At 39.2% G+C, this 24479-nt stretch overlaps 1 protein-coding gene across 1 annotated transcript in view; it reads right to left on the minus strand.

Moving 5' to 3' along the window:
• The window catches only part of Gpr149 (G protein-coupled receptor 149), a 79220-nt gene extending 55064 nt beyond the window's left edge, over positions 1-24156 (minus strand). Inside the window, exons 1-3 of the mRNA XM_046431968.2 lie at positions 22714-24156; positions 21623-21815; positions 15262-15710 (exon numbers count right to left, since the gene is read on the minus strand). Coding sequence (XP_046287924.1) covers positions 15262-15710; positions 21623-21815; positions 22714-23694 — 1623 coding nt within the window. The 5' untranslated portion in view covers positions 23695-24156. The remainder of the gene's footprint in view (positions 1-15261; positions 15711-21622; positions 21816-22713) is intronic.
• Positions 24157-24479: the final 323 nt, after the last annotated feature.

Below are 24479 nucleotides of genomic sequence, written 5' to 3' on the forward strand. Positions count from 1 at the left end.
AAAACAAATATGCAAGACAAGGACTGAAAAAGAAAAACACGCAGGTGACCAGCTTGTCCAGGCATGAAAACTCACTGCACCCACCTCTCTAGTTGGAGCGGTGAAACATCAGTAACAAACAGATGAATACATCGGAACAGAACAGAAAGACCAGAAATAGACCCAAGTAAATATGGATAAGATGAGATCTCAGCTCACTCTGGGTAATGATTGACTTTTAAATAATGGCACTTTCTAATAAATGCTAAACCACCAATGGGAAAAAAGAGAAAATTATATCCATATCTTACACCAAGTACAAAAGCAAAGTCCAAATGAATCTGGAATCCAAATGCAAAAAGTTAAGACTACACAAACACCAGAAGAAAACATGGTAAATTCCTTTTAAGATGGCAATTTTTTTTCTTCTTTCCACATCTTTTATTGGTACATTGTGATTTTACTTGATGATGGGATTTGTTGTTGCACATACGTCCATGCACACAATACAACAAAAAAAAATTGGGTCAATATCACTCCCCAGCAGTTTCCCCCTCCCTCCCTCCCTTCCTCCCACTCCTCGTCCCTTTGTGCTACTGATTTCCCTTTTATTTTTAGGAGATTCCTGACCCCCCCCCCATTTTTCTTTTCTTTTTTTCTCTCTAGCTTCCACATATAAGAGAAAACATATGACCCTTGACCTTGTGAATCTGGCTTATTTCGCTTAACATAATGGTCTCTAATTCTATCCATTTTCCTGCAAATGACATAATTTCATTCTTTTTAATGGCTGAATAAAAGTCCATTGTGTACATATGCCACATTTTCTTTAGCCATTCATCCACTGATGGACACCTAGGCTGGTTCCATAGATTGTCTGTTGTGAATTATGCTGCTATAAACATGGAAATGCAGGTACCAGTACAGTATGATGACTTTAATTCGTTAGGATAAATACCTAGGAATGGGATAGCTGGGTCTTGGGGTAGTTCCATGCCTAGTCTTTTGAGGAACCTCCATACTGATTTCCATAATGGTTGCACTATTTTGCAATCCCACCAATAGTTGTAAAAGTGTTCCTTTTTCTCCACATCCTCTCCAGCATTTATTATTATTTATATTCTTTTTTTTAAATTTTTTTATTGTTGGCTGTTCAAAACATTACATAGTTCTTGATATATCATATTTCACACTTTGATTCAAGTGGGTTATGAGCTCCCATTTTTACCCCATATACAGATTGCAGAATCACATCAGTTACACATCCATTGATTTACATATTGCCATACTAGTGTCTGTTGTGTTCTGCTGCCTTTCCTATCCTCTACTATGCCCTCTCCCCTCCCCTCCCCTCCCCTCTTCTCTCTCTGCCCCCTCTACTGACATTCATTTGTCCCCCTTGTATTATTTTTCCCTTTCCCCTCACTTCCTCTTGTATGTACTTTTGTATAATTCTGAGGGTCTCCTTCCATTTCCATGCAATTTCCCTTCTCTCTCCCTTTCCCTCCCACCTCTCATCCCTGTTTAATGTTAATCTTCTTCTCATGCTCTTCAACCCTACTCTGTTCTTAGTTACTCTCCTTATATCAAAGAAGACATTTGGCATTTGTTTTTTAGGGATTGGCTAGCTTCACTTAGCATAATCTGCTCTAATGCCATCCATTTCCCTGTAAATTCTATGATTTTGTCATTTTTTAATGCAGAGTAATACTCCATTGTGTATAAATGCCACATTTTTTTTATCCATTCATCTATTGAAGGGCATCTAGGTTGGTTCCACAGTCTTGCTATTGTGAACTGTGCTGCTATGAACATTGATGTAGCAGTGTCCCTGTAGCATGCTCTTTTTAGGTCTTTAGGGAATAGACCAAGAAGGGGAATAGCTGGGTCAAATGGTGGCTCCATTCCCAGCTTTCCAAGAAATCTCCATACTGCTTTCCAAATTGGCTGCACCAATTTGCAGTCCCACCAGCAATGTACAAGTGTACCCTTTTCCCCACATCCTCGCCAGCACTTGTTGTTGTTTGACTTCATAATGGCTGCCAATCTAACTGGAGTGAGATGGTATCTTAGGGTGGTTTTGATTTGCATTTCTCTGACTGCTAGAGATGGTGAGCATTTTTTCATGTACTTGTTGATTGATTGTATGTCCTCCTCTGAGAAGTGTCTGTTCAGGTCCTTGGCCCATTTGTTGATTGGGTTGTTTGTTCTCTTATTGTCTAATTTTTTGAGTTCTTTGTATACTCTGGATATTAGGGCTCTATCTGAAGTGTGAGGAGTAAAGATTTGATCCCAGGATGTAGGCTCTCTATTTACCTCTCTTATTGTTTCTTTTGCTGAGAAAAAAACTTTTTAGTTTGAGTAAGTCCCATTTGTTGATTCTAGTTATTAACTTTCGTGCTATGGGTGTCCTATTGAGGAATTTGGAGCCCAACCCCACCGACTGTAGATCATAGCCAACTTTTTCTTCTATCAGACGGCGTGTCTCTGATTTGATATCAAGCTCCTTGATCCATTTTGAATTCACTTTTGTGCATGGCGAGAGAAAGGAATTCAGTTTCATTTTGTTGCATATGGATTTCCAGTTTTCCCAGCACCATTTGTTGAAGATGCTATCCTTCCTCCATTGCATGCTTTTAGCCCCTTTATCAAATATAAGGTAGTTGTAGTTTTGTGGATTGGTTTCTGTGTCCTCTATTCTGTACCATTGGTCCACCCGCCTGTTTTGGTACCAGTACCATGCTGTTTTTGTTACTATTGCTCTGTAGTATAGTTTGAAGTCTGGTATCGCTATACCGCCTGATTCACACTTCCTGCTTAGAGTTGTTTTTGCTATTCTGGGTCTTTTATTTTTCCATATGAATTTCATGATTGCTTTCTCTATTTCTACAAGAAATGCCGTTGGGATTTTGATTGGCATTGCATTAAACCTATAGAGAACTTTTGGTAATATCGCCATTTTGATGATGTTAGTTCTGCCTATCCATGAACAGGGTATATTTTTCCATCTTCTAAGATCTTCTTCTATTTCTCTCTTTAGGGTTCTGTAGTTTTCATTGTATAAGTCTTTCACCTCTTTTGTTAGGTTGATTCCCAAGTATTTTATTTTTTTTGAAGATATTGTGAATGGAGTGGTTGTCCTCATTTCCATTTCAGAGGATTTGTCGCTGACATACAGGAATGCCTTTGATTTATGCGTGTTGATTTTATATCCTGCCACTTTGCTGAATTCATTTATTAGCTCTAATAGTTTCTTTGTAGACCCTTTTGGGTCTGCTAGGTATAGAATCATGTCATCTGCAAATAGTGATAATTTAAGTTCTTCTTTTCCTATTTTGATGCCTTTAATTTCTTTCGTCTGTCTAATTGCTCTGGCCAGTGTTTCGAGAACTATGTTGAAGAGAAGTGGTGAGAGAGGGCATCCCTGTCTTGTTCCAGATTTTAGAGGGAATGCCTTCAGTTTTTCTCCATTCAGAATGATGCTAGCCTGAGGCTTAGCATAGATTGCTTTTACAATATTGAGGTATGTTCCTGTTATCCCTAGTTTTTCTAGAGTTTTGAACATAAAGGGATGCTGTACTTTGTCGAATGCTTTTTCTGCATCTATCGAGATGATCATATGGTTCTTATTTTTAAGTCTATTGATGTGGTGAATAACATTTATTGATTTCCGTATATTGAACCAGCCTTGCATCCCAGGGATGAATCCTACTTGATCATGGTGCACAATTTTTTTGATATGTTTTTGTATCCGATTCGCCAGAATTTTATTGAGGATTTTTGCATCTAGGTTCATTAGAGATATTGGTCTGTAGTTTTCTTTCTTTGAAGTGTCTTTGTCTGGTTTAGGTATCAGGGTGATGTTGGCCTCGTAGAATGAATTTGGAAGTTCTCCCTCTTTTTCTATTTCCTGAAGTAGCTTGAAAAGTATTGGTATTAGTTCCTCTTTAAAGGTTTTGTAAAACTCTGCTGTATACCCATCCGGTCCTGGGCTTTTCTTAGTTGGTAGTCTTTTGATGGTTTCTTCTATTTCCTCAATTGATAATGGTCTGTTTAGGTTGTCTATATCCTCCTGACTCAATCTGGGCAGATCATGTGACTTAAGAAATTTATCGATGCCTTCACTATCTTCTAATTTATTGGAGTATAAGGATTCAAAATAATTTTTGATTATCTTCTGTATATCTGAAGTGTCTGTTGTGATATTGCCTTTTTCATCCCGTATGCTAGTAATTTGAGTTCTCTCTCTTCTTCTCTTCGCTAGCATCGCTAAGGGTCTGTCGATTTTGTTTATTTTTTCAAAGAACCAACTTTTAGTTTTGTCAATTTTTTCAATTGTTTCTTTTGTTTTGATTTCATTAATTTCAGCTCTGATTTTCATTATTTCTTGCCTTCTACTTCTTTTGCTGTTGTTTTGCTCTTCTTTTTCTAGGATTTTGAGATGAAGTATGAGATCATTTATTTGTTGTTTTTTTTTTTTAAGGAATGAACTCCAAGCAATGCATTTTCCTCTTAGAACTGCTTTCAATGTGTCCCATAGATTCCGATATGTTGTGTCAGTGTTTTCATTAATCTCTAAGAATTTTTTAATTTCCTCCTTGATGTCTTCTATAACCCATTGATCATTCAGTAACCTATTGTTCATTCTCCAAGTGATGTATGCTTTTTCCTTCCTTCTTTTATCGTTGATTTTCAGTTCCATTCCATTATGATCAGATAGGATGCATGGTATTACCTCTACTCCTTTGTATTGTCTAAGAGTTGCCCTGTGACATAATATATGATCTATTTTTGAGAAGGATCCATGTGCTGCTGAGAAAAAAGTGTAATTGCTTGATGTTGGGTGGGATATTCTATATATGTCAATTAAGTCTAGGTTATTAATTGTGTTACTGAGTTCTATAGTTTCCTTATTCAACTTTTGTTTGGAAGATCTGTCCAGTGGCGAGAGAGGTGTGTTGAAGTCTCCCATGATTATTGTATGGTGGTCTATTAGACTCTTGAACTTGAGAAGAGTTTGTTTGATGAACATAGCTGCACCATTGTTTGGGGCATATATATTTATGATTGTTATGTCTTGTTGGTGCATGGTTCCCTTAAGCAGTATGTAGTGTCCCTCTTTATCCCTTTTGATTAACTTTGGCTTGAAATCTATTTTATTTGATATGAGTATGTACACTCCTGCTTGTTTCCGAAGTCCATATGAGTGATATGATTTTTCCCAACCTTTCACCTTCAGCCTATGTATGTCTTTTCCTATCAAATGCGTCTCCTGTAGGCAGCATATTGTTGGGTCTTGTTTTGTGATCCATTCTACTAGCCTGTGTCTCTTGATTGGTGAGTTTAAGCCATTAACATTTAGGGTTATTATTGAGATATGGGTTGTTCTTCCAGCCATATTTGTTTATTTCTGTTACTAAACATGGTTTGTTTTCCTCTTTGATTATTTTCCCCCCTTTACTGTCCTACCTCCCACTGTTGGTTTTCATTGTTATTTTCCATTTCCTCTTCCTGTAATGTTTTGCCAAGGATGTTTAGAAGAGATGGTTTTCTAGCTGCAAATTCTTTTAACTTTTGTTTATCGTGGAAGGTTTTAATTTCATCTTCCATCCTGAAGCTTAATTTCGCTGGAAACACAATTCTTGGTTAGAACCCACTTTCTTTCAGTGTTTGAAATATGTTATTCCAGGATCTTCTAGCTTTCAGAGTCTGTGTTGAAAGATCAGCTATTATCCTGATTGGCTTACCCCTAAATGTGATCTGCTTCCTTTCTCTTGTAGCTTTTAAAATTCTCTCCTTATTCTGTATGTTGGGCATCTTCATTATAATGTGTCTAGGTGTGGGTCTCTTATGATTTTGCACATTCGGCGTCCTGTAGGCTTCTAGGATTTGGGATTCTGTCTCATTCTTCAAGTCTGGGAAGTTTTCTTGTATTATTTCATTGAATAGATTGCTCATTCCTTTGGTTTGAAACTCTGTCCCTTCCTGTATCCCAATGACTCTTAAATTTGGTCTCTTGATGTTATCCCATATTTCTTGGATGTTCTGCTCATGGTTTCTTAACAGTCTTGCTGAGCTGTCTATGTTCTTTTCAAGTTGAAATACTTTATCTTCATTGTCTGATGTTCTATCTTCTAAGTGTTCTACTCTGCTGGTAGTATTCTCAATTGAGTTTTTAAGTTGGTTTATTGCTTCCTGCATTTCTAGGATTTCTGTTTGTTTGTTTTTTATAACCTCTATCTCCCTGTATAGTTGATCTTTTGCTTCTTGGATTTGTTTATGTAATTCATTGTTGAAGTGATCTTTTATTGTCTGATTTTGCTGTCTGATGTCTTCCTTGAGACTCCAGATCATCTGAAGCATGTATATCCTGAATTCTTTATCTGACATTCCATCTGCTGCAGCTATTACCTCTTCTAACATTGAGTTGACCTGCATTGCTTGTGGTCCTTTCTTTCCTTGTCTCTTCATACTGTTCGCGTTCCTTTCTACTTGGTGAAACTGTTGTGCTATTGAATTTTCCCCCTATATATTTATATTGGTCTTGTATAGTTGCAAAGTCTCCCTCGCAGGCGCGGGCGGCGGCTCTGCCCCTCCTCCAATTGGGGCAATGTGCCTACCACGCCGGCAAGCCTCTGGGCCTGCTCTGCCGGTCGGTAGCAGGTCCACCTACCTTGCAGGCGCGGGCGGCGGCTCTGTCCCTCTGCGGGCCGCTAGGCTTGTTCTGTCGGTGGTCGCAGTTCTGCCTACTTTGCAGGCGCAGGCAGCGGCACTACCCCTCTGCAGGCCTCTGGGGCTGTTCTGCCAGTGGGTCGCAGGTCCGCCTACCTTGCAGGCGCGGGGGGCGGGGCAGTTCTACCCTTCCTCAGGCCACTGGGCCTGTTCTGTCTGTCGGTTGCAGGTCTGGCCTGTTCTGATGGTGGTCACAGTTCCGTCTACCTTGCAGGCGCGGGGGGAGGGGGCGGCTCTGCCTCTCAGCAGGCCGCTGCTCCTCTTCTGCTGGTGGGTTGCAGGCCCGCCTACCTTGCAGGAGTGATTGGAAGCTCTGCCCCTCCACGGGCCACTGGGCCTTTTCTGTCGGTGGTCACAGTTCTGCCTACCTGGCAGGCACAGGGGGTGGGGGGCGGCTCTGCCCCTCAGCAGGCTGCTGGGCCTGCTCTGTGGGTGGTCACAGTTCCCTCTACCTTGCTGGCGCAGGGGGAGGGGGCGGCTCTGCCTCTCAGCAGGCTGCTGCTCCTCTTCTGCCGGTGGGTCGCAGGCCCGCCTACCTTGCAGGAGTGATTGGAAGCTCTGTCCCGCCGCGGGCCACTGGGCCTTTTCTGTCAGTGGTCACAGTTTGCCTACCTGGCAGGCGCGGGGGGTGGTGGGCGGCTCTGCCCCTCAGCAGGCCACTGGGCCTGCTCTGTGGGTGGTCACAGTTCCCTCTACCTTGCCGGCGCAGGGGGAGGGGGCGGCTCTGCCTCTCAGCAGGCCGCTGCTCCTCTTCTATTATTTATATTCTTGAGTGTTGCCATTCTCACTTGAAATTAGATTTGATATATAAAATGAAGTCTCAGTGTAATTTTGATTTTCATTTCCCTAATTGCTAATGATGTTGAAATATTTTCATATATTTGGTAGATATTTGTATTTCTTCTTTTGAGAGGTGTCTGTTGTATATTTGTCATTTGTACATTTATTAGTTGCGTTATTTTTTTTAGTGTAAAATCTTTTGAGTCCTTTATATATTCTAGATATTAATCCTCTGTCAGAAGAGTAGCTAGTAAACATTTTCTACCATTCTATAGGTTCTCTCTTCACATTCTTAATTGTTTCCTTTGCTTTGCAGAAGCTTTTTAATTGGATTAAACTGGCTTTCCAATAAGGACTCAAAATGCAGAGCCAGTTAAAGAAAATATTAATAGTTGAGAATCATCAAAAAACCAAATAACAAGGATGTGGGGGAAGAGGTATACTTTTGCTTTGTTGGTGGGACTGCAAATTAGTATAATCACTGAAAAACAGTATGGAGATTTCTTAAAAGACAAAAATGGAACCACCATGTGTCCCAGCTATGCCATTCTTTGGTGTTGATCCAAAAGAACTAAAAATCAGCATACGATAGTGATGCTTGAGTCCCAACATTTATAGCAGTGCAATTCACAGGAGCTAAGTTATGGAACCAGCCCAGGTGCTGGATGAGGCCAGCTATCTTATCTCGTTCACAAATGAATGGATAAAAAAAATGAGATACACACACACACTGGAGTTTTACTCAGATATAAAAAAGAATAAAATTATGACATTTTCTAGTAAATGGATGAAACTGGAGAACATTATGCTAAATGAAATCAGCCAGACTTAGAAAGTCAAGGTCAAATGTTTTCTCTCATATACAAAAGCTAGTGGAAAAAAAAGGAATAAAAAAGGGATATTGCAAAAAGAGAAGGGATACTAATAGAGTAGAGGAAGGGGGTTGAGAGGAAGGGAGGACGGGAAGACTTGGGAAGCACCGGGGAACTAAATCTACCAAATTATGTGACATCCATGTACAACTATATCCCGAGTCCTGCTTTTATGTATAATTATCACACACAACTCAAATAACAATAGTGATAATATATGAAAAACAAAAAGAAATGAAAAATTGTGCAGAGTTTAAAAAAACATTTCATAAAAGAGAAAAAGATTTTAAAAGTCCTTAAGCATATAAAAACATTTCAAATTTATAAGTGAAATTTAAAACAACCCTGAGCTGTCATTTCTCTCCTGTCAAAATAGATAAATTAGAAAGTATGACAGTATTATCGTGTTACACAGATGAGGGTTAAGGACCTCATCACAAATTGCTGGGGGGAATACAAACTGGCATGACCTTCCTGGAAGGGAATCTGGCAATTCCTAACAAAACTGAACTTACTCTTCAACCCAGAAATCTTAATTATAAGAATTATCCTGAAGGTTAGCTTCCAACAGTGTGAAAATGCTTATGCACAAAGATAGTCGTTGTGATACTTTTTTTAATTGCAAAATATTGCAAGCAACCTAAAGAGAGTGGTTGAATGGATTGCATCATATCACTTTGGATTATTTTATCGCTATAAAGAATAGTGGGGAAGGTCTCTGAACTGGTGTGGAGTGATTTCTTGGATATATTGTTAAGTGGAAAAAGCAAGCTGCAAAAACATGTCTATGTGTAAGAAGGATACACATGTATTTGTAAGGGGAACAGAAAATGTTATTCAAAACGAAGGGTATGGAGTAGAAAACAACTGACCTAAATAACTTTGGAAGATAATGTTTTGGCTATAAGCTATGAAAGATAAAAAAAAATATACACAACTATAATTCTCTAGTTAATATTTTCTCCAGGGGTGTGGGTTAGCTATTCTAGAACTACTTTTTGTGTTTGCCAGAATTATGCAGGTAAGTAAGAGTTTTCTAAGAATCAGAATAAGAAGTCACAAATAAGAAAAAGGAAATATTTAGGTGAACCCAGCACTGTGCAATGACAGGCTCTGGAAGCAAGAGACTTCAGGGACAGTGAGCACACCTGCAATCCAGACCTTGGTTTCTCAACATAATCTCCCAACAAAAGAGATCCCTGGAGACGTGGTTAATTCTAGGTCTGGGTTAAGGAAAATACTAGATGTGGCTTTTCTTACCTGCCAGCAAGTAAAGAAATGGTCAAAAGATGATAATGGCTTACTGAAGGCCATTAGAAACCAACATGAAAGACTTCCCTGTGGCTAGATGTAGGAAAACTGGGGTAACAAAAGAATAGTAACAGCATGACTTACATCTTATAGATTAGAACAAATGCCTGTGGGTACATACTGACAAATAACTAAGAGAAGAAGAAAAGACAGCTTTTCCTTACAGTAGAATTCTAACAATCAATCAGCACAGAAGGAATGATAGAAATAGGAAATTACTCTCATAATTGTTGCAGAAAAGATTCATCAATGAATGGGCAAAAGTTAGTAGGCAAGAGTATGATATGAAACAATATTTGCACCTTATCAAAATATTTCCCCACAAGAGATTTATAAATTTAAAAGGAAAAAAATAACATGGAGGAATCTGGCAGACACCACCTTTATACAGTGATCAAAGCTTATGGAATCATTGTAAGACATACCAGCATCATGTACTTCTTGATAGGACACACCAGTTAAGGCTAACATATTTATGTTATTCTTACCCCAAATGCACAAGCTCAATTTGATCAATAGAAAACAAATAACAGTCACAAATTGATGAATGATCCTAAAACTGACCAACAAAACAAACTGGCCAGTGGTCCTCCAGAGCATCAAAGCCATGCATGACAGACAGACTGGGGAGCTCTTATAGGCTGGGGAGAACAAGGAGCCATAAGAACATAAGGATATGTGATGAGGGATTAGATCCTGGGCCAGAAAGAGACATCAGCAGGACAATGGCAAAACTGAAATAAAGCCTGTAGTTAATTTTCTGATAATTGCGTTGTTATTTTGTAACAAATTAACAATTAACTAACAATTAGTGGAAACTAGATGATGAATATGTTGGAACTTTTTGTACTATTTTTTGCAACTTTTTTGTTGAGTCTGAAATTAGTTCACAGTAAAAGTATTTAAAAATATAGCAAGTTCCCTGTCACTTGAGTTCAAATAGGAGGTAACCAATCAATAGAGGGTTGTAGAAGAAATTCAAGGCATAGCCCGGTGGTTTGTTAGACTTTAAGTTCTCCTTAAGCCATGAGATTTCTTCAAGAACATTAACAGAATTCTTGGTTTATAAGGGCAAATAGAGGGTTCTATATGAGCTTTGATCCAGTGCTAATCCCTTGACTATAGAAAGTGAGCTGCTAGCTCATCACAGCCAATGGTACACAATCTGAGGATCACAACATGCATTATGAAATAGTTCAGAATAAAATTATCTTAGTTTTCACTTCCAAGACGTTACATACTTGAGAACAAATACACATTTATTGACGAGTGTTCAGTCTTATACAAGATAATGACACAAAGCATTTCAACAGGGCCAGGGTTGTGGCTCAGTGGTAGAGCACTTGCCTCGTATATGAGACGCTGGGTTCCATTCTTAGCACTGCATACAAATAAATGATTAAAATAAGGGTCCATCAACAACTAAAAATATTTTTTAAAATGGGATTTCAACAATTTAAATGAGGTGAAAATTAAACTACTGAGTGTAGATAGGACATACCTGTTAAGGCTAACATTCCAAAATAGTATTTGCAGTATGGTCCCATTTTTGTCAAAGTTAAAATACATGTATAAGAAACAGCCTCATGTTTTATAGGACAAAATATAAACAGTGGTTAAGTCTGTGCAGTGGAAGAAAGTGATTTTCTCTTTGCTTATCAATGATTTCTAAAATTTCCCCAATAAAAGTGAAAATAATAAAAATTATTAATGTTTTGAAAGAAAGCAGCACGACAATTTTTTACTTCTCTGGATAGTGAGTAATGAACTAAGCACTTCAGATGAGTAGAGGTAGCTAAGAATAACACGTCTATACTCTGGATCATCACTTGTGTTAGGATGACTTGGTAGAAACTACAAATGGGAGATGATAAGAGAACTTTTCTGACTGTGACCATTTCAGTTGAAATAATGTCAATAATCACTCAGAGACAATTTCAAGCACTGGTAATTATTAATGTAATAATGTCACAGGAAACACTAACATCCTATGCCTGATTCATTTTATTAGTAGTTTTCTTTTAAAAGTGAAAAGAGAGGAAGTACTTTTATAAGGGGGAGGAAAAAGAACTATCCACTGGGATTTTTTTTGGTCTTATTTTATGGTCATATATGAAATGGAAAGAATTAATTTTGTCCTGCTCTTTAAACTGACATCCATTCTCCAGGGATCAGAATATAACACAGTGCTCCTTAAATTTTCCTGTGTGAACCAGCTTGGGAATTTTGATGACACTGGTCTTGGGTGGAAGCACAACTTTGCACAGGAATCCTCTGGATGTTTTCTAGCACTCTGGATCTTGGGCCTAATCTATACTTACTGAATCACAATCTACATTTTTCCTAGGATCTCCATCTGACCTGCATGCACATTAAAACTTGAGAGGCTCTGGTCTAAAGAACTCAGACAGTCCAGCTGACTTTGGGTCTCTCTCTAGTTTCCTATGAAAATTAGTTCACAAAATACTGGTACTTTTAAAAGATCTCAGAACCTGAAGCTGGCACTGAACTCTACTAGCAAATGAGAAAGCTTAGCTTCGCCTTGTAAAAATGTTTTCAGATAGTTAAAACATTTCCCCTAAAATAAAAATAAAATTTTCCTTGATTTTCAGGTGGCTTTCATATTTGTTTTTATTGGCTTTAATTGGCTGAATTAAAATTTTTGTGGTGAATTCAAAGCCCATCATTTATTGGCACATCCTGTCTCACTTGAGGACTGCTTCAGAATCTGCTTTTTAACCCTCCTGGTGACCTTTTGTCTCTCAGATACTGTGATGGTAGGATTAAGAACAGCTTTAGGTGGCATAACTGCTTTAGGTGGCATAATATAACTGCCACCTAAAGATTAGATTTTCAGGGCCTTGAACATGGTAGGCAAGTGTTCTACCTCTGAGCCACACCCTCACCCCACATTAAAACTTTCTCACAGAAGGATGGGGCAACCTGACTATTCTTCCTGAACATTTTAGTGGTGAACCACTTCTGATTATACCTACTAGAAGGCCAAAAAGAAGCCAATTGTGTGCCAGGTTTAATACTGAATTTCAGTCTTACAGACACCCTCATATTGGATCATATTTAAATCCATGAAGGCCATTCTACTACTATCAGTTTTATACAGTAACTTTCACCTGATATTCTCACTTCTACTATGAGTTCCAACAAGATTTGCTGAGAATTTACTTACTAACATAAAAATTAAGCAAAGTATATTGCAAAAATAAAGCTCATGAAATACATTTAAAATCAAATACACTATTCATTGTAGTAACATTAGATACAAGCTGAAAATTTGAGCCTAAATATTTGAAAGTTACAAATACAGAAAATCAATAGGTAGTGTTTTTTCATGGAGTAAATGCAGTGCCTGCTAAAGCTTGATCTATCATTCCATGTACTATGTATGTTGTTTTCAGAGCAAAGAAGCCACTTGGAAGAAAAGCTAAAAATGAAAGTGCTGACTCACCATGTACTCTCTCTCACCTGAGATCAGCTGCTCAAAATTATGTAAGAGTTAAGTTTTCTTTTCCTTTTTTTTTTCATCCTTAGGAAAAGTTCTCATAAGTTTTGAAAATGTTTGGTAAAATTTATAAAATTTTTAAACATTTTATAATTTGATTTAATGCTAACCTTAAAGATCATAGGCAATTTTGATAAGGGAGTCATCCATGAGCTTGTAGTTTAAGGATTTCTTACTATTGTAAAATCTATGATAATATTCCATCTAACTTCATCAAGACTTCTACAGAGATTTTTTTTTTTTTTATTTTTTGGATATTGCATTATCTATTTACCACTAGTCATTTTTTTTCCTATAGGCACCATTTTTGGATAAATTTCTTGTTTATCACTGATGTTAAAATATTAATTATTTAGTAAACAAATCATTAAAGTTGTAAGATTATATATATTGAGCAAAGTTTTCTATTTCCACACATCATTTTATATTTTGATTTAAAGAGGGTTTGGGGTGAGTTGTACTTCATTATTCTCATAGAACAATATACTTTCACGTAAACAGGATTTGACTGTTTCACATTTTTCTAGGTATAGTTGATTGTTTATAATTTCCAAACTATAAATAAGATTTTAAAATGAGGATTATGTATTGTGATCTTTGACATGATAATTTCTAATTTTTAAATTTTGTTTGTTTTGGTATGAGAGATTGAATCCTGGAGCAGTTTACCACTGAACTACATCCTCAGCCCTTTTTATATTTTGATACAGGGCCTCAATAAGTTGCTAATACTGGCCTCAAACTTGGGATACTTCTGCCTCAGCCACCCGAGTCACTGGAATCACAGGTGCCTGTCTAAACCCCAATGTTCTGAAAAAATATAAATTGAGTTGTTTAAAGTAACGTCAACTGAAAAAAAAGTCCCAGCAGACTGTATATAGTATACTATCACCTTTAGAAGGCTAAAACTTAGAAAATCTAAACACTGTATTGTGCTAGAAGTACAAACATGTGTGATAAAATAAGCAGGAAAAAAAAGTATGAGCAAGATCCATGAGTGCTGTAACCTCTAAGGGGTCTGCATGAGAATGGTTATAGGGGAACAGCTCACAAGGTAGCTGCAAATTATTGGAACACACACACACACACACACACACACTTCATCATGAATATCACTTAATTTTTAAGTGCTAGAAAACCAGCAGGTTTAGATTCTTCAGGAACAAATTACTGATGAGAATGTAGGAATCCCCTCTGAGTTGAGGGACTGTATGGAGCACTGTATTCTTTGACTACCATTTTCCAATATATATTTCAATTTATGACAAATATTTACTGATTTCTTCTGAGATTCCTACTGGCTAAACAGTGTGCATGATCATCTTTTCTAATAATGTGTTTTGTGTAGTTTGTTTTACTATTCCACTGACTTCTTAAATAGTGATATCAGAACAATAACAGTTCTGCTTACACTGCAGGAGAAAAGGAAATCTTAGATCATCCTGCTCATATTCATAGTCAATGAGATGTGGTCACAATTTAGATCAATGAATGTGTTATTCCTAGCAGAATATTTCTGGAATTATATTTTTGATTATGGAGACTCAGTGCAAGTAGACACTTGGCAAGGCTTACAATGGCTCAGAAGAATGTTCTGGAATAAATCATTTTGTTCATGCTGGGTACTGGATAGACTAGTTTTTGCAAGACTTAGAGGCAAGCTATGTTATTACTCAGATCAGTAAGGACAAGCCTCCATATTACTAGTTGCATAAATATTTTCCTTCAGAGAAAAAAGAAAACCTCTCCTGGGATTTGTGAGGCAGCTTTGGGATGGAGAAGAGAAAAATAAACCCTACAAGTTAACTAATTTAACTAATTAACTCAGAAGCATGAGTTCTGAGAGTCTAGTCTGAATTTAAGCAGATCACTTGGGGTTAAGGTAAAATGCTTCACCCTTCTCGAAGCACCTTGAACTCTGTTTATTCCAAAGGTATAGATTTTGAATGAAAATGTAAAACTAACTTAAAAAAATTAAAGACTCTTTGAATGAAAGCAGATCTAATGATTTTCACATCTCTTGTATTCGGTTTCTTTTTAACACCTCAGGAAGAACATCTACTGTACCTGGCGAGGAGTCCTCTCTGATTTGCTTCTGCACCACTCCCAGTCTGAGAGGTCTGGCTTCTGATTCTCTTCATGAGAAAGTCTTCTTTCTGGGCCTTCAGAAAAGGTGGTTTCTTCATCGTCAACACCACCTCCTGATCTCTCAGAAAATGCCCCCTTTCCTTGGTCAGAACCTCCCTGGGCCTCTGCAAGGTCAGCACTGCTGCATTTCTCCAAACTGCTGACTCTGTCGCTGTCCAGAGAGGGTGTGGTGCTGATCTGCACTTTGATGGCATTGAAGATCCTGGGGTTGTCTCTCTGAGAGTCTAGCACAGTCGTGCACTCAGGGTTCATCAGGTGGTGACAGGATGTGGAATTTTCATCATCGTCATAGTAATCCCCACGTGCTAGCTTATAGATCCCATAGCTTTGTTGGAATGACAGATTGAATTCAAAGCCTCTCCTCTTGGCTAGGTGAAAATGAGAAAAAAAATCCCACAGTTAGGTGGATATAAACAACCCTTGGGTGTACATGGTGAGTAACAATAGGAAGTGCTTTCAACAAGATTGCTATCTAACTGACTATTTTCAGTTACTTCTTGTCAATTATGTGAAACAATTATTCCTTACAAAATGCAGCCGTCTTATCTCTGGTCTAATTTTCCTCCATTGCACATGAAGGGGCTTGAATTACATACAATCTGAAGAACTCCTTTATTCTTTAGGATAATCCACATAGCAAAAATTTAGCCATAAATTAAGAATCTCTCAAATAGATTCAGTTTTAGGTTTTTGGTCCATCAATTCTGAAATTCATTTATTTTGGAATATAACATATTGTGTTAATTATCAAGTAACATTAAGATTACATGTTATTCAGTTAAGAATGCCACAAACAGATATAATTGCTTTAAAACTTTTGCTGTATAACACTTCTGACATTTGTGTGACTATGAATGCCTGTATTAAAAATTATACCATGCTGCCATGTGGCTTTTAAACTTTTTTAAAATAGCGAGTACATTTCTTATACAAATCAGTTTGGAATAGTTGGCTAAAAAAGTGAATGGATGTATATCTCTGTGACCTGAAGCATTTAACAGTATGTACAGAGCTGATTAATTAGCAGGAATGTAGAAAATCTAAATAATGATTTAAATAAGGTAAAATATTCTAGAATTTTAGACATAATGCTGTTAGTGAGTACGATGCAAAATCTTAGCAGAATAACAAGACTGTGGCAGAAAGTGATAAAATGTTTGTGTGTGAATGCCATTCAATATTAGGTAATATATTTTAAGAAAAAAGTTTTAGCCAAGTGGTAGACAAAATGCAATTTAATACTTTAGTTGTCATCTTTGAAAACATTGCTTGTTTCAAAGAAATTTTCTACTTCGATAGTTCTGTGTTTTATAGTCCGACATATTGCTATCTTTGGTGGCAAAAGTTATGAAAAGCTATAAAGTTTCTATGGGAGTCATATGAAATATTTGATTCACTTTCTAATACACTCCAGTGTCATTCACATGCTGATTCTATTACTGAAATGTTCCCAGAACCAGAGATTTACAAGCCAATTTTGCTGACTGAAAAATAGAATTTATCAGTATAATTCATTGTCATTTGAGCCAGAACACAAACAAATAAAAAATTCTATTCAGAGAAAATGGAAAAACAGAAACAGATGATCATATTTTATACACTGCCTCATTTGTGTTTCTCCTTAGGATTCCTATTAATCTAGTCCAGGAAAATTAAATTAGGATTTTAGACCTACTTTAAGAACATCAAAGGTGAGGGGAACTGAAAAGATTATTTAATTATTGATGGGCTTCCTTTTCTCCAAAAAAAAAAAAAAAGGGTATGGAGTGACAAATTGGTAATTCAGGAACATTAAGAAAACAAAAATGTCATAAAATGCCAACTTCTTGATTAATACTTGATAAAACTGATGTCTGACTAGATAGCTTATTAGCTGTCATAATTTTGAACTACGTAAAAATGAGCAATATTTTGAAGGCATTGTAGAATATGTTAATGGAGACTCTGACTTGAGCCAGGACATGATGAGATAGTCCCAGGCAGGCTCTGAGGAGCAGCTGGACTGCCAGAGAGACTACAATGTGGCGGAACCTTCCAGGGCCAAGCTGTTCATGTAGACCACATCATTTGGCACACCAGCAGCCCTGCATGACAAAAAGTTTTATTGGTCCTGCTTTACAGTTGAGAAAACTGAGGCTCATAGAGGAAATCCAGCTAAGATGATTTATCTGTCAAAAAGATTTGACTTTGATGCTGATTCCAGAATTGAAGTAATTATCCTACATAGGAAAAAATTTCTCTACTGCCAATCAGACCCATGAGGAAAATATGTTAGCCTAAGCAAAATGACCCGGACATGCTATTTGTAGGTCAGAGGAAGAACTTTATTTATAAAGTGTAACCCACAAAAACTTTTTTTCTGTTTTATTTTGTTTTATTACTGACTTTCCTTAACGCTAAAGGTAAAATCTGAGTGAGGTCACCAATGGACATAACAAAATATAATGACATCACAGAGCTGACAGTGTTTGAGGAAGGCTAGAAAAATATGTTAGAAATCAAAGCACTTAATAATCAAAACAGTATTGAAGGAGATGTTAGTATCAGAGTCAAACCTGAACGTCCCTAAGTTCCTTGAGGACAAAGACTACATCTCTTTAACATTATTAATAACAAACAGCAGAAAGTCCACAAGACTAAGGGGCCAGTCAGGCAACAGTAATAACTGACAGGGGCCTGTGTATTCAGCAAGTGGGGGAATGACCTTCCATCTTGGTCCCTTCCAGTGAAGCCACTAAGGGGGCTGGGGTGGACTGTACAATCTTGATTTTTTTTTAATTTTAATATTTATTTTTTAGTTATCGGCGGATACAACATCTTTGTTTGTATGTGGTGCTGAGGATCGAACCCGGGCTGCACGCATGCCAAGTGAGCGCGCTACCACTTGAGCCACATCCCCAGCCCTGCAATCTTGATTTTTAAAAAATGAAGCTGAAGCATTGAGTTTGATCTTAAAATTTTGGCCCATAATTAAAATTGGTTAAAAATAAGTATCAAGAGTCAGGTGTGGTGGCACAAGCCTGTAATTCCAGTGGCTCAGAGGCTGAGACAGGAGGATCCTGACTTCAAAGCTGGCCTCAGCAACTTAATAAGGCCCTTAGTGACTCTGCCTCTAAATAAATAAATAAATAAATAAATAAAGGGCTGGGGATGTGGCTCAGTGGTTAAGTGCTCCTGGGTTCAATTCCTGGCACCCCCTGCCCACAACAAATAAATAGTATAAAGATAGGTTCAAAATAAAACATGTCTTTGAGTCAAAATCAGCTCAGGCCAGGAATGACTTATCGGTGCCTTGCTGGACAGGCAGTGACTTCCCTGTAGGAAGGAAGTGGCTGAGAGAGTGAATAAATGAAATGACCCATGGTAACTACCCAGCTGTGTGTGGCAGGGTATTTGTCAGGACAGCCTGACTCTGTGAGGCAAGCTGAATGGCACACATGTTAATAGAAATGATATCTTTAAAAATTGGTATCTTTATGTATATTTTAAAATTGATTGATTTGGGTTGAGGGTATTAAAGTTTCTGAATCTTGTGTTTATGCTGCTTAAAAAATATTGAGCTGTTTTTAAAACTTTTTCTGTACTGAGAAGTCTTTCATTGATTAGTAGCTTTCAAGAAACTTAAAGACCAATAGAATACAGTCCATTATTTTCTGAAACCTTATATCATGCTTTAAAAAAATAAATATAATTTATTTGTTCTGCAAAGCAAGAGCTTCTAGGATCACTAACCTTGGCTAAAACATTTAGTAGTTCTAGTCTTTTTTCTTTTAATCACATTTTGTCAACTATAATTTTAAAGTAATTATAGCAGTTTATAAAATGAATAATTTTTGAGGTTAATACATCCCTTAACAGATACTCTGATTTTGTGAAAGAATAAAGGCCAAATATATCTGCTCTTTATATGAAGTATATGATTTTTAGCTGTTTACATACAGAAAGAAAATATGTCAGGCAAACAAAAGGAATCTCAAGGCTATATCCATCTCCTATGTCGACCATCTGAGATCTCTGTGTTAAAAAATCACTTAAAAACACTTTTTGCTTGGAGATCCTAGTAATGCTAGATGATTGTCAGAAACCAAAGTTAATTCTTATTTCTGTAAATTAATTCCCAGTACTGACAATCTTTTCTCTGCTTTGCACGTCTCTTTATTACCATTCCATGAAGCTGAAATGGCAAATTGTATGTGCTTACATCTGAAAGGTAAACCTATAGGAAATGTGAGTCAGAACAATTATTTTCCCTTCTTTGCTTCTGTGTCCTTCACGGAAAAAGAATGTAAAGAAAAGGGATCTTAGTTTGTTAAGGAGAAAAATTGAACATGAAACTTTTAAAGAATTAAGTCATACAGCTGATAAACCCCTGGCCTTCTTGGGGATGAGCCACCTTTGGGTGCTTAGAATGTCATTGTGTCACTTTAGCAATAGAAAAATTCATGCTGGCTCTTCATACAGTGAAAACACACTCTTGTTATCAGATTTCCCTATGGCATAACCTGAATCCTAAGAGGGAGTGGATCCTCTAAAGATCCTAAACTATCATTTGGCACAATGTTTTATGTTTGAAAACACCTTTTTTTTTTTAAAAAAAAAATAAGCTTTTATATTTCAAGTCCTCCTTTGAAATTTTTAAATAAATGCAAATAAAATTCTGGCAATTTTAGAGGAAAATGTTACTCTGAAAGACATGTTTTTAATTTCAAATTCGATAGTGATGTGATCATTGACTGTGCTAACCAGGCTGTGGGCTGTTCTGTCTTGAGCAGTACCCAGGATGGAACATTGAGGAGGTCACTTCAGTGACAGGTCATTGTCTTACTTTCGGCTCTGGTATGGGGGCTCCCCACTTCTTAAGAAAGCCTGCACTCAAACACTTCACCAAGGCTTCACATTGTCACCAGCACTGGACTCTCATCTCTATCACAATAGTAAATGTTGTGAGACTGAGAGGATTGATTCACTGTTAGAGCAGGCTTGTAAATGAGTTCCTATTTTATGTTTTTTTTTTTAAGTGAAGCATAAAAATTCATTATTAATTTTTTCTGTTGTTGCTCTGCATATTAAGCTCCAAAAGAACATCATTATTATATGTCCCATGGTCATTTCACAGACAAAATGAACTTGGCATCTGTTAACAATAAAACTTTATGATATTCTTAACAATGAAAAATCATTTTTGTCTGTTGAAAAATATCTAACTGTTACCAATACCTGATAAATGGCCAGCTCATGACTGATATTTATAAAATAACTCTGTTGTAGAATTGATTCAGAGTATACTTTGATATTTTCCAATTTCTACAACCCCAAAATAGTGTAATACAAACTGCATTTATTTAACTTAATTTTCTATCGAAGAATAACACACTTGTCTATTCTGAAAAAGAACAATTAATGGGACCATTAATTCAGTGTATACTTAGATTTATTAAGTGGCAGAACATTGTATCTTCTGTCTGGAATGACAAAATAATGTCATTTTTTTTTTCTTCCTGGCAGATCAAAATATGCAGCTCATTCTTCTGTTTTTCCTGTTTTATGATATGGAGCAACTACTCTGGAGAGAGCTTTACCCTTACATCTGCCTCCCACCCACAACCTACCTGTGCCTATCCCCTATGCTTATCCTTGGGACATATTTTTTTTTAAAAAAAGTCAGTAGCAAAGCCAGATTCATATATGCATACACAATGACAAAGTCTGCCACCTTCCTCCCTTCTTGGAACCGAGGGGTTTTGCTTCCTGGTTGGGGCTGAGCAGGTTTATGTTGCTAATAGCAGAGAATCATTTGGGGACTGTTTCAGGGACTCTGCAAAATAGTAAAGATGTGTTTCTTACTGTTCCGATGACTAAGTGTGGGCTCTAGCATAATCAGTGTTTGATTCTTTCCAGAGTGTTAATACTCTCTTACCAGATGCAGGATTCTCAGCAATGTTGCTGCTGATACATAGTCCTGGCAGGGGATTTATTTTCCACTGAGAACTTTCCTAGATAAAACATCTAAGAGCCTTTGTTGACATCCTTGAGTCCTCTCTTCCTTTTTTACCTTGAAAAGTCATCATTGCACAAGTACTTCTATGGTTGCTTAAAACCTGCTGGTTGAAAAGCTACTCCAACACTGAGATGAGAATTGTTTCACATAATTGTTTTTCTATTTGCCATTTACATTTGTCCTTGACTCTTCATCCTCTACTAGGCAACTTTCTCAAGGGCCGCTTTTCTGCATCAGAGGGAATGATTATTGCTCCCAACAGCCACATTGTAGGGGACTTACTTTTTTTGCCATCTGATGCCACTGAGTAAGCACTCTGCCTGCAGTTGATGATGCAGCCACAAGGCAAGTGGGTCCAACGTTTGGACAAGACAAACACCGGGGTTACAGTGGTGGCCAGCAGGGTTAGTAGAAAGCCGAGTGTCTCAAAAGGAAGGCTCTGAAGCCCCACCGCGTGCTTGACCACCATGTGGATCTGCAAAGGGGAGAGAACTTCAGACCTAACTCCAATCCCATTTCACTTCCCAAGCCTTTCCCGCAAGCCCACGGCCCCAGTCTCCCGCTCCTGCCTCCTTCCCTGGTTGAGAAAGTTCTGCTTCTGGGCTGCCTTGCTAGGCTTTGGTGGTGGGCTCTTGGGATACACCCTACTGCGCCAGACTCCAGGGTTTGGTGAATTCTGCTCTTGGATGCTGAGCTCGCTGCCTGTTGAAATCTCCACCAGGGAAGCACAGTCTACAACACGCGGTCGCTGCCCAGGCAAACGGGCAGCATCTGTGGGACCTGTACCCTGCAAGCAGAATGATCTTTGTCACCCCCCCCCCCCACCCCAGCCTCATCTCCACCCAGGAGCGCTTGTCAGAGCAAGGCGACACTGACACTTCTCCCTCGGCCTCGACCCGGAGGCCAGAACAAAAGCCTGGTTGGCCCCCTCTCTTGTCGCTCTACAGCACAAGCGCTCCTCCTTGGTCTCCCTGCTGGGCCTGGGCGCGGTCCTCACCTGGCAGGAAAGGAGCACAGAGAAAGGGGCGACAGAAGGCGGAAAAAACCTTTCTTTCTGTTCTGAATATTCCAAATTTTGCTGGGAATTTGATCATAACACAGAAAAACTAAGTCTCCCGTTACGGAAAGTGCTCCTCAAGCCCCTCAGTTTTGAAAGGAGAGTAATGCTTGGCTGGAAAGGTTCGGTGGCGGACTGCTCCCAGCGGGAAGCCGCCCTCCTTCCAGGGACTGTCTAAAACCTGGCGAGGCACCTCTCTGGGAAAAGGACTTCACTGCACATCTTTTGGTGGCTCCCCAAACCCGCGACGCTGGCCTCAACATGCACTCACACTGCCTGGCCCATACGCGCGCATTAGGAGCAAGTGCACTTTTACCATTAAAGGCAGCCAGAGAACGACTTTTGTCAGCGCTAAGATCAAAGCGAAGCGCTTCTGCGCAACGCTCCTGGTGAAGCTCCGGGTGCCGTACGGTGTCCCCCGGTTCTCACGCCTGCAGGCTCCCGCCCCTGAGGTCGCCGGCGGACCGGGTCCAAAGGCAGTGTCCGGACTCCGGGAACATCCCCCAGCGCAGCGCAGAGCGGGGCCCGGAGCATCCTCAGGAGACAACGAAAGCTCTCTCCCCGCAGCAGAAGGGGTCTCAGGAGTGGAAGCCCCACGGGAAATTTCCTGGTAGTTGGCATGGAGTCTCGGCGGCTCTTCCGAACACAGCAACTGGTGAGTGAGCGGGACCGAGAGGCCCGCCAGGAGCCCGAAGGCCGAGGCGTACACGGAGAAGAGCAGCAGCACGTAGGAGCTGGAGCAATCGGCCAGGCAGCCCCAGGGCGTGCGCACGAAGGCGCCCCAGCCGCACAGCGGGAGCGCGGAGAGCAGCAGGCTGGCTGCCCACACCGTGAGCGCCACGCCGAGCACCCGGCCAGGTCTGCCAGAGGCCGCCGGGCTCCCCTCAGCCCGGTGCATGGTGTAAAAGTTGTAGGAGACCAGGAGAGTCGCTTTCAAGTTGCTGGAGAGGCCCTGGCATAAGTACAGCAAGGCGGACGTGGTGCACAGAGACTGGAAGTAGCCCGGGAGCTCTTTTGGCCACTGCAAAAACATGAAGATGGTCACTGACAGGACACTCAGGAGATCATCCACAGACCAGGAAGCCACGAGCATGGACACGACTGTTCTGTTCCGCATTCCCAGCAGGGTCACGAGTGAAAAAATGCTGCCCGCTAGGGCTGCAAGAGCCATCAAAAATGTCAGGCAAAAAAGATAGATATTCAGAGTTCCTGGTGAATTTAAAAGGTCCGTAGAATTATGATTTTCTTTCCACAGGCTAGAGTCATTTGCTAGTAAGTTACTGAGGAAGAAAGACATTGTCCTTGATCAATATTTAATTTCCCTTCTCAATGAGTCTGATGATTTTCTCAAAATAAAGCATGGTTGTTGCCAATCGGATGTCATTTCTCCTACCAAGTTTCCCTCTAGGTGTCCCTCAGTCCTGCAGGAAACGGTCAGGCATGGCTTCTTTAGATCTGACTTAACCCATATCTAAAAACTGAGTTCCATTTCAGGCATCAATAAGCAACTTTTCAACATTCCAATTAAAGACAAACTCCAAACTCCTTTCCACAACCAAATTTCCATCAAGAAAGCAAAAACTCCTCAGGTAGATTGACAATCAATGATGTCTAGGTCCTTTTGGGTCCTTCTTATGGAGGAAAGCAGGGCGTAGCTGGATGTAATCAAACTATTCACTTTTTAGAGCAATAAAAGGATGCATTTGGTTCCAGAGCTGGATTCAGAAGCAGAGAGACTGTCAGGTAGGTTTCAGCTTTTATGGGGGAGAGAGAGAGAGAGAGAGAGAGAGAATATGAATATGAGCAAGCAGAGCCAGCCTGTACTCAGGCTCCCATCGGAACCTTTGTGTTCTTCAATCAGCCTGTGATCCTCTGAGCTGCAGGAAGGAGGAGTCAGCTCCAAGCAGGAAAGAAGCAGGGAAAAAAGGGAGGGGAGTTCTGTGTGAACAAAATGATGTGTATCTTCTCAGCCTGCCTCACTTGAAGCAAAACCAGTGCCCTTGCCAAGACTTCCCCTTCGGTTTTGACACATGAAACTAGCCCAGATACTGGATCAGGCTGGATGTGAAGTACAAATGTCGC

The sequence above is a fragment of the Marmota monax genome, unplaced genomic scaffold (genome assembly GCF_021218885.2).
Source record: "Marmota monax isolate L192 unplaced genomic scaffold, Marmota_monax_Labrador192_F-V1.1 WCK01_AAM20220418_F8-fsc00022, whole genome shotgun sequence".
In the NCBI taxonomy this organism is placed as follows: domain Eukaryota; kingdom Metazoa; phylum Chordata; class Mammalia; order Rodentia; family Sciuridae; genus Marmota; species Marmota monax.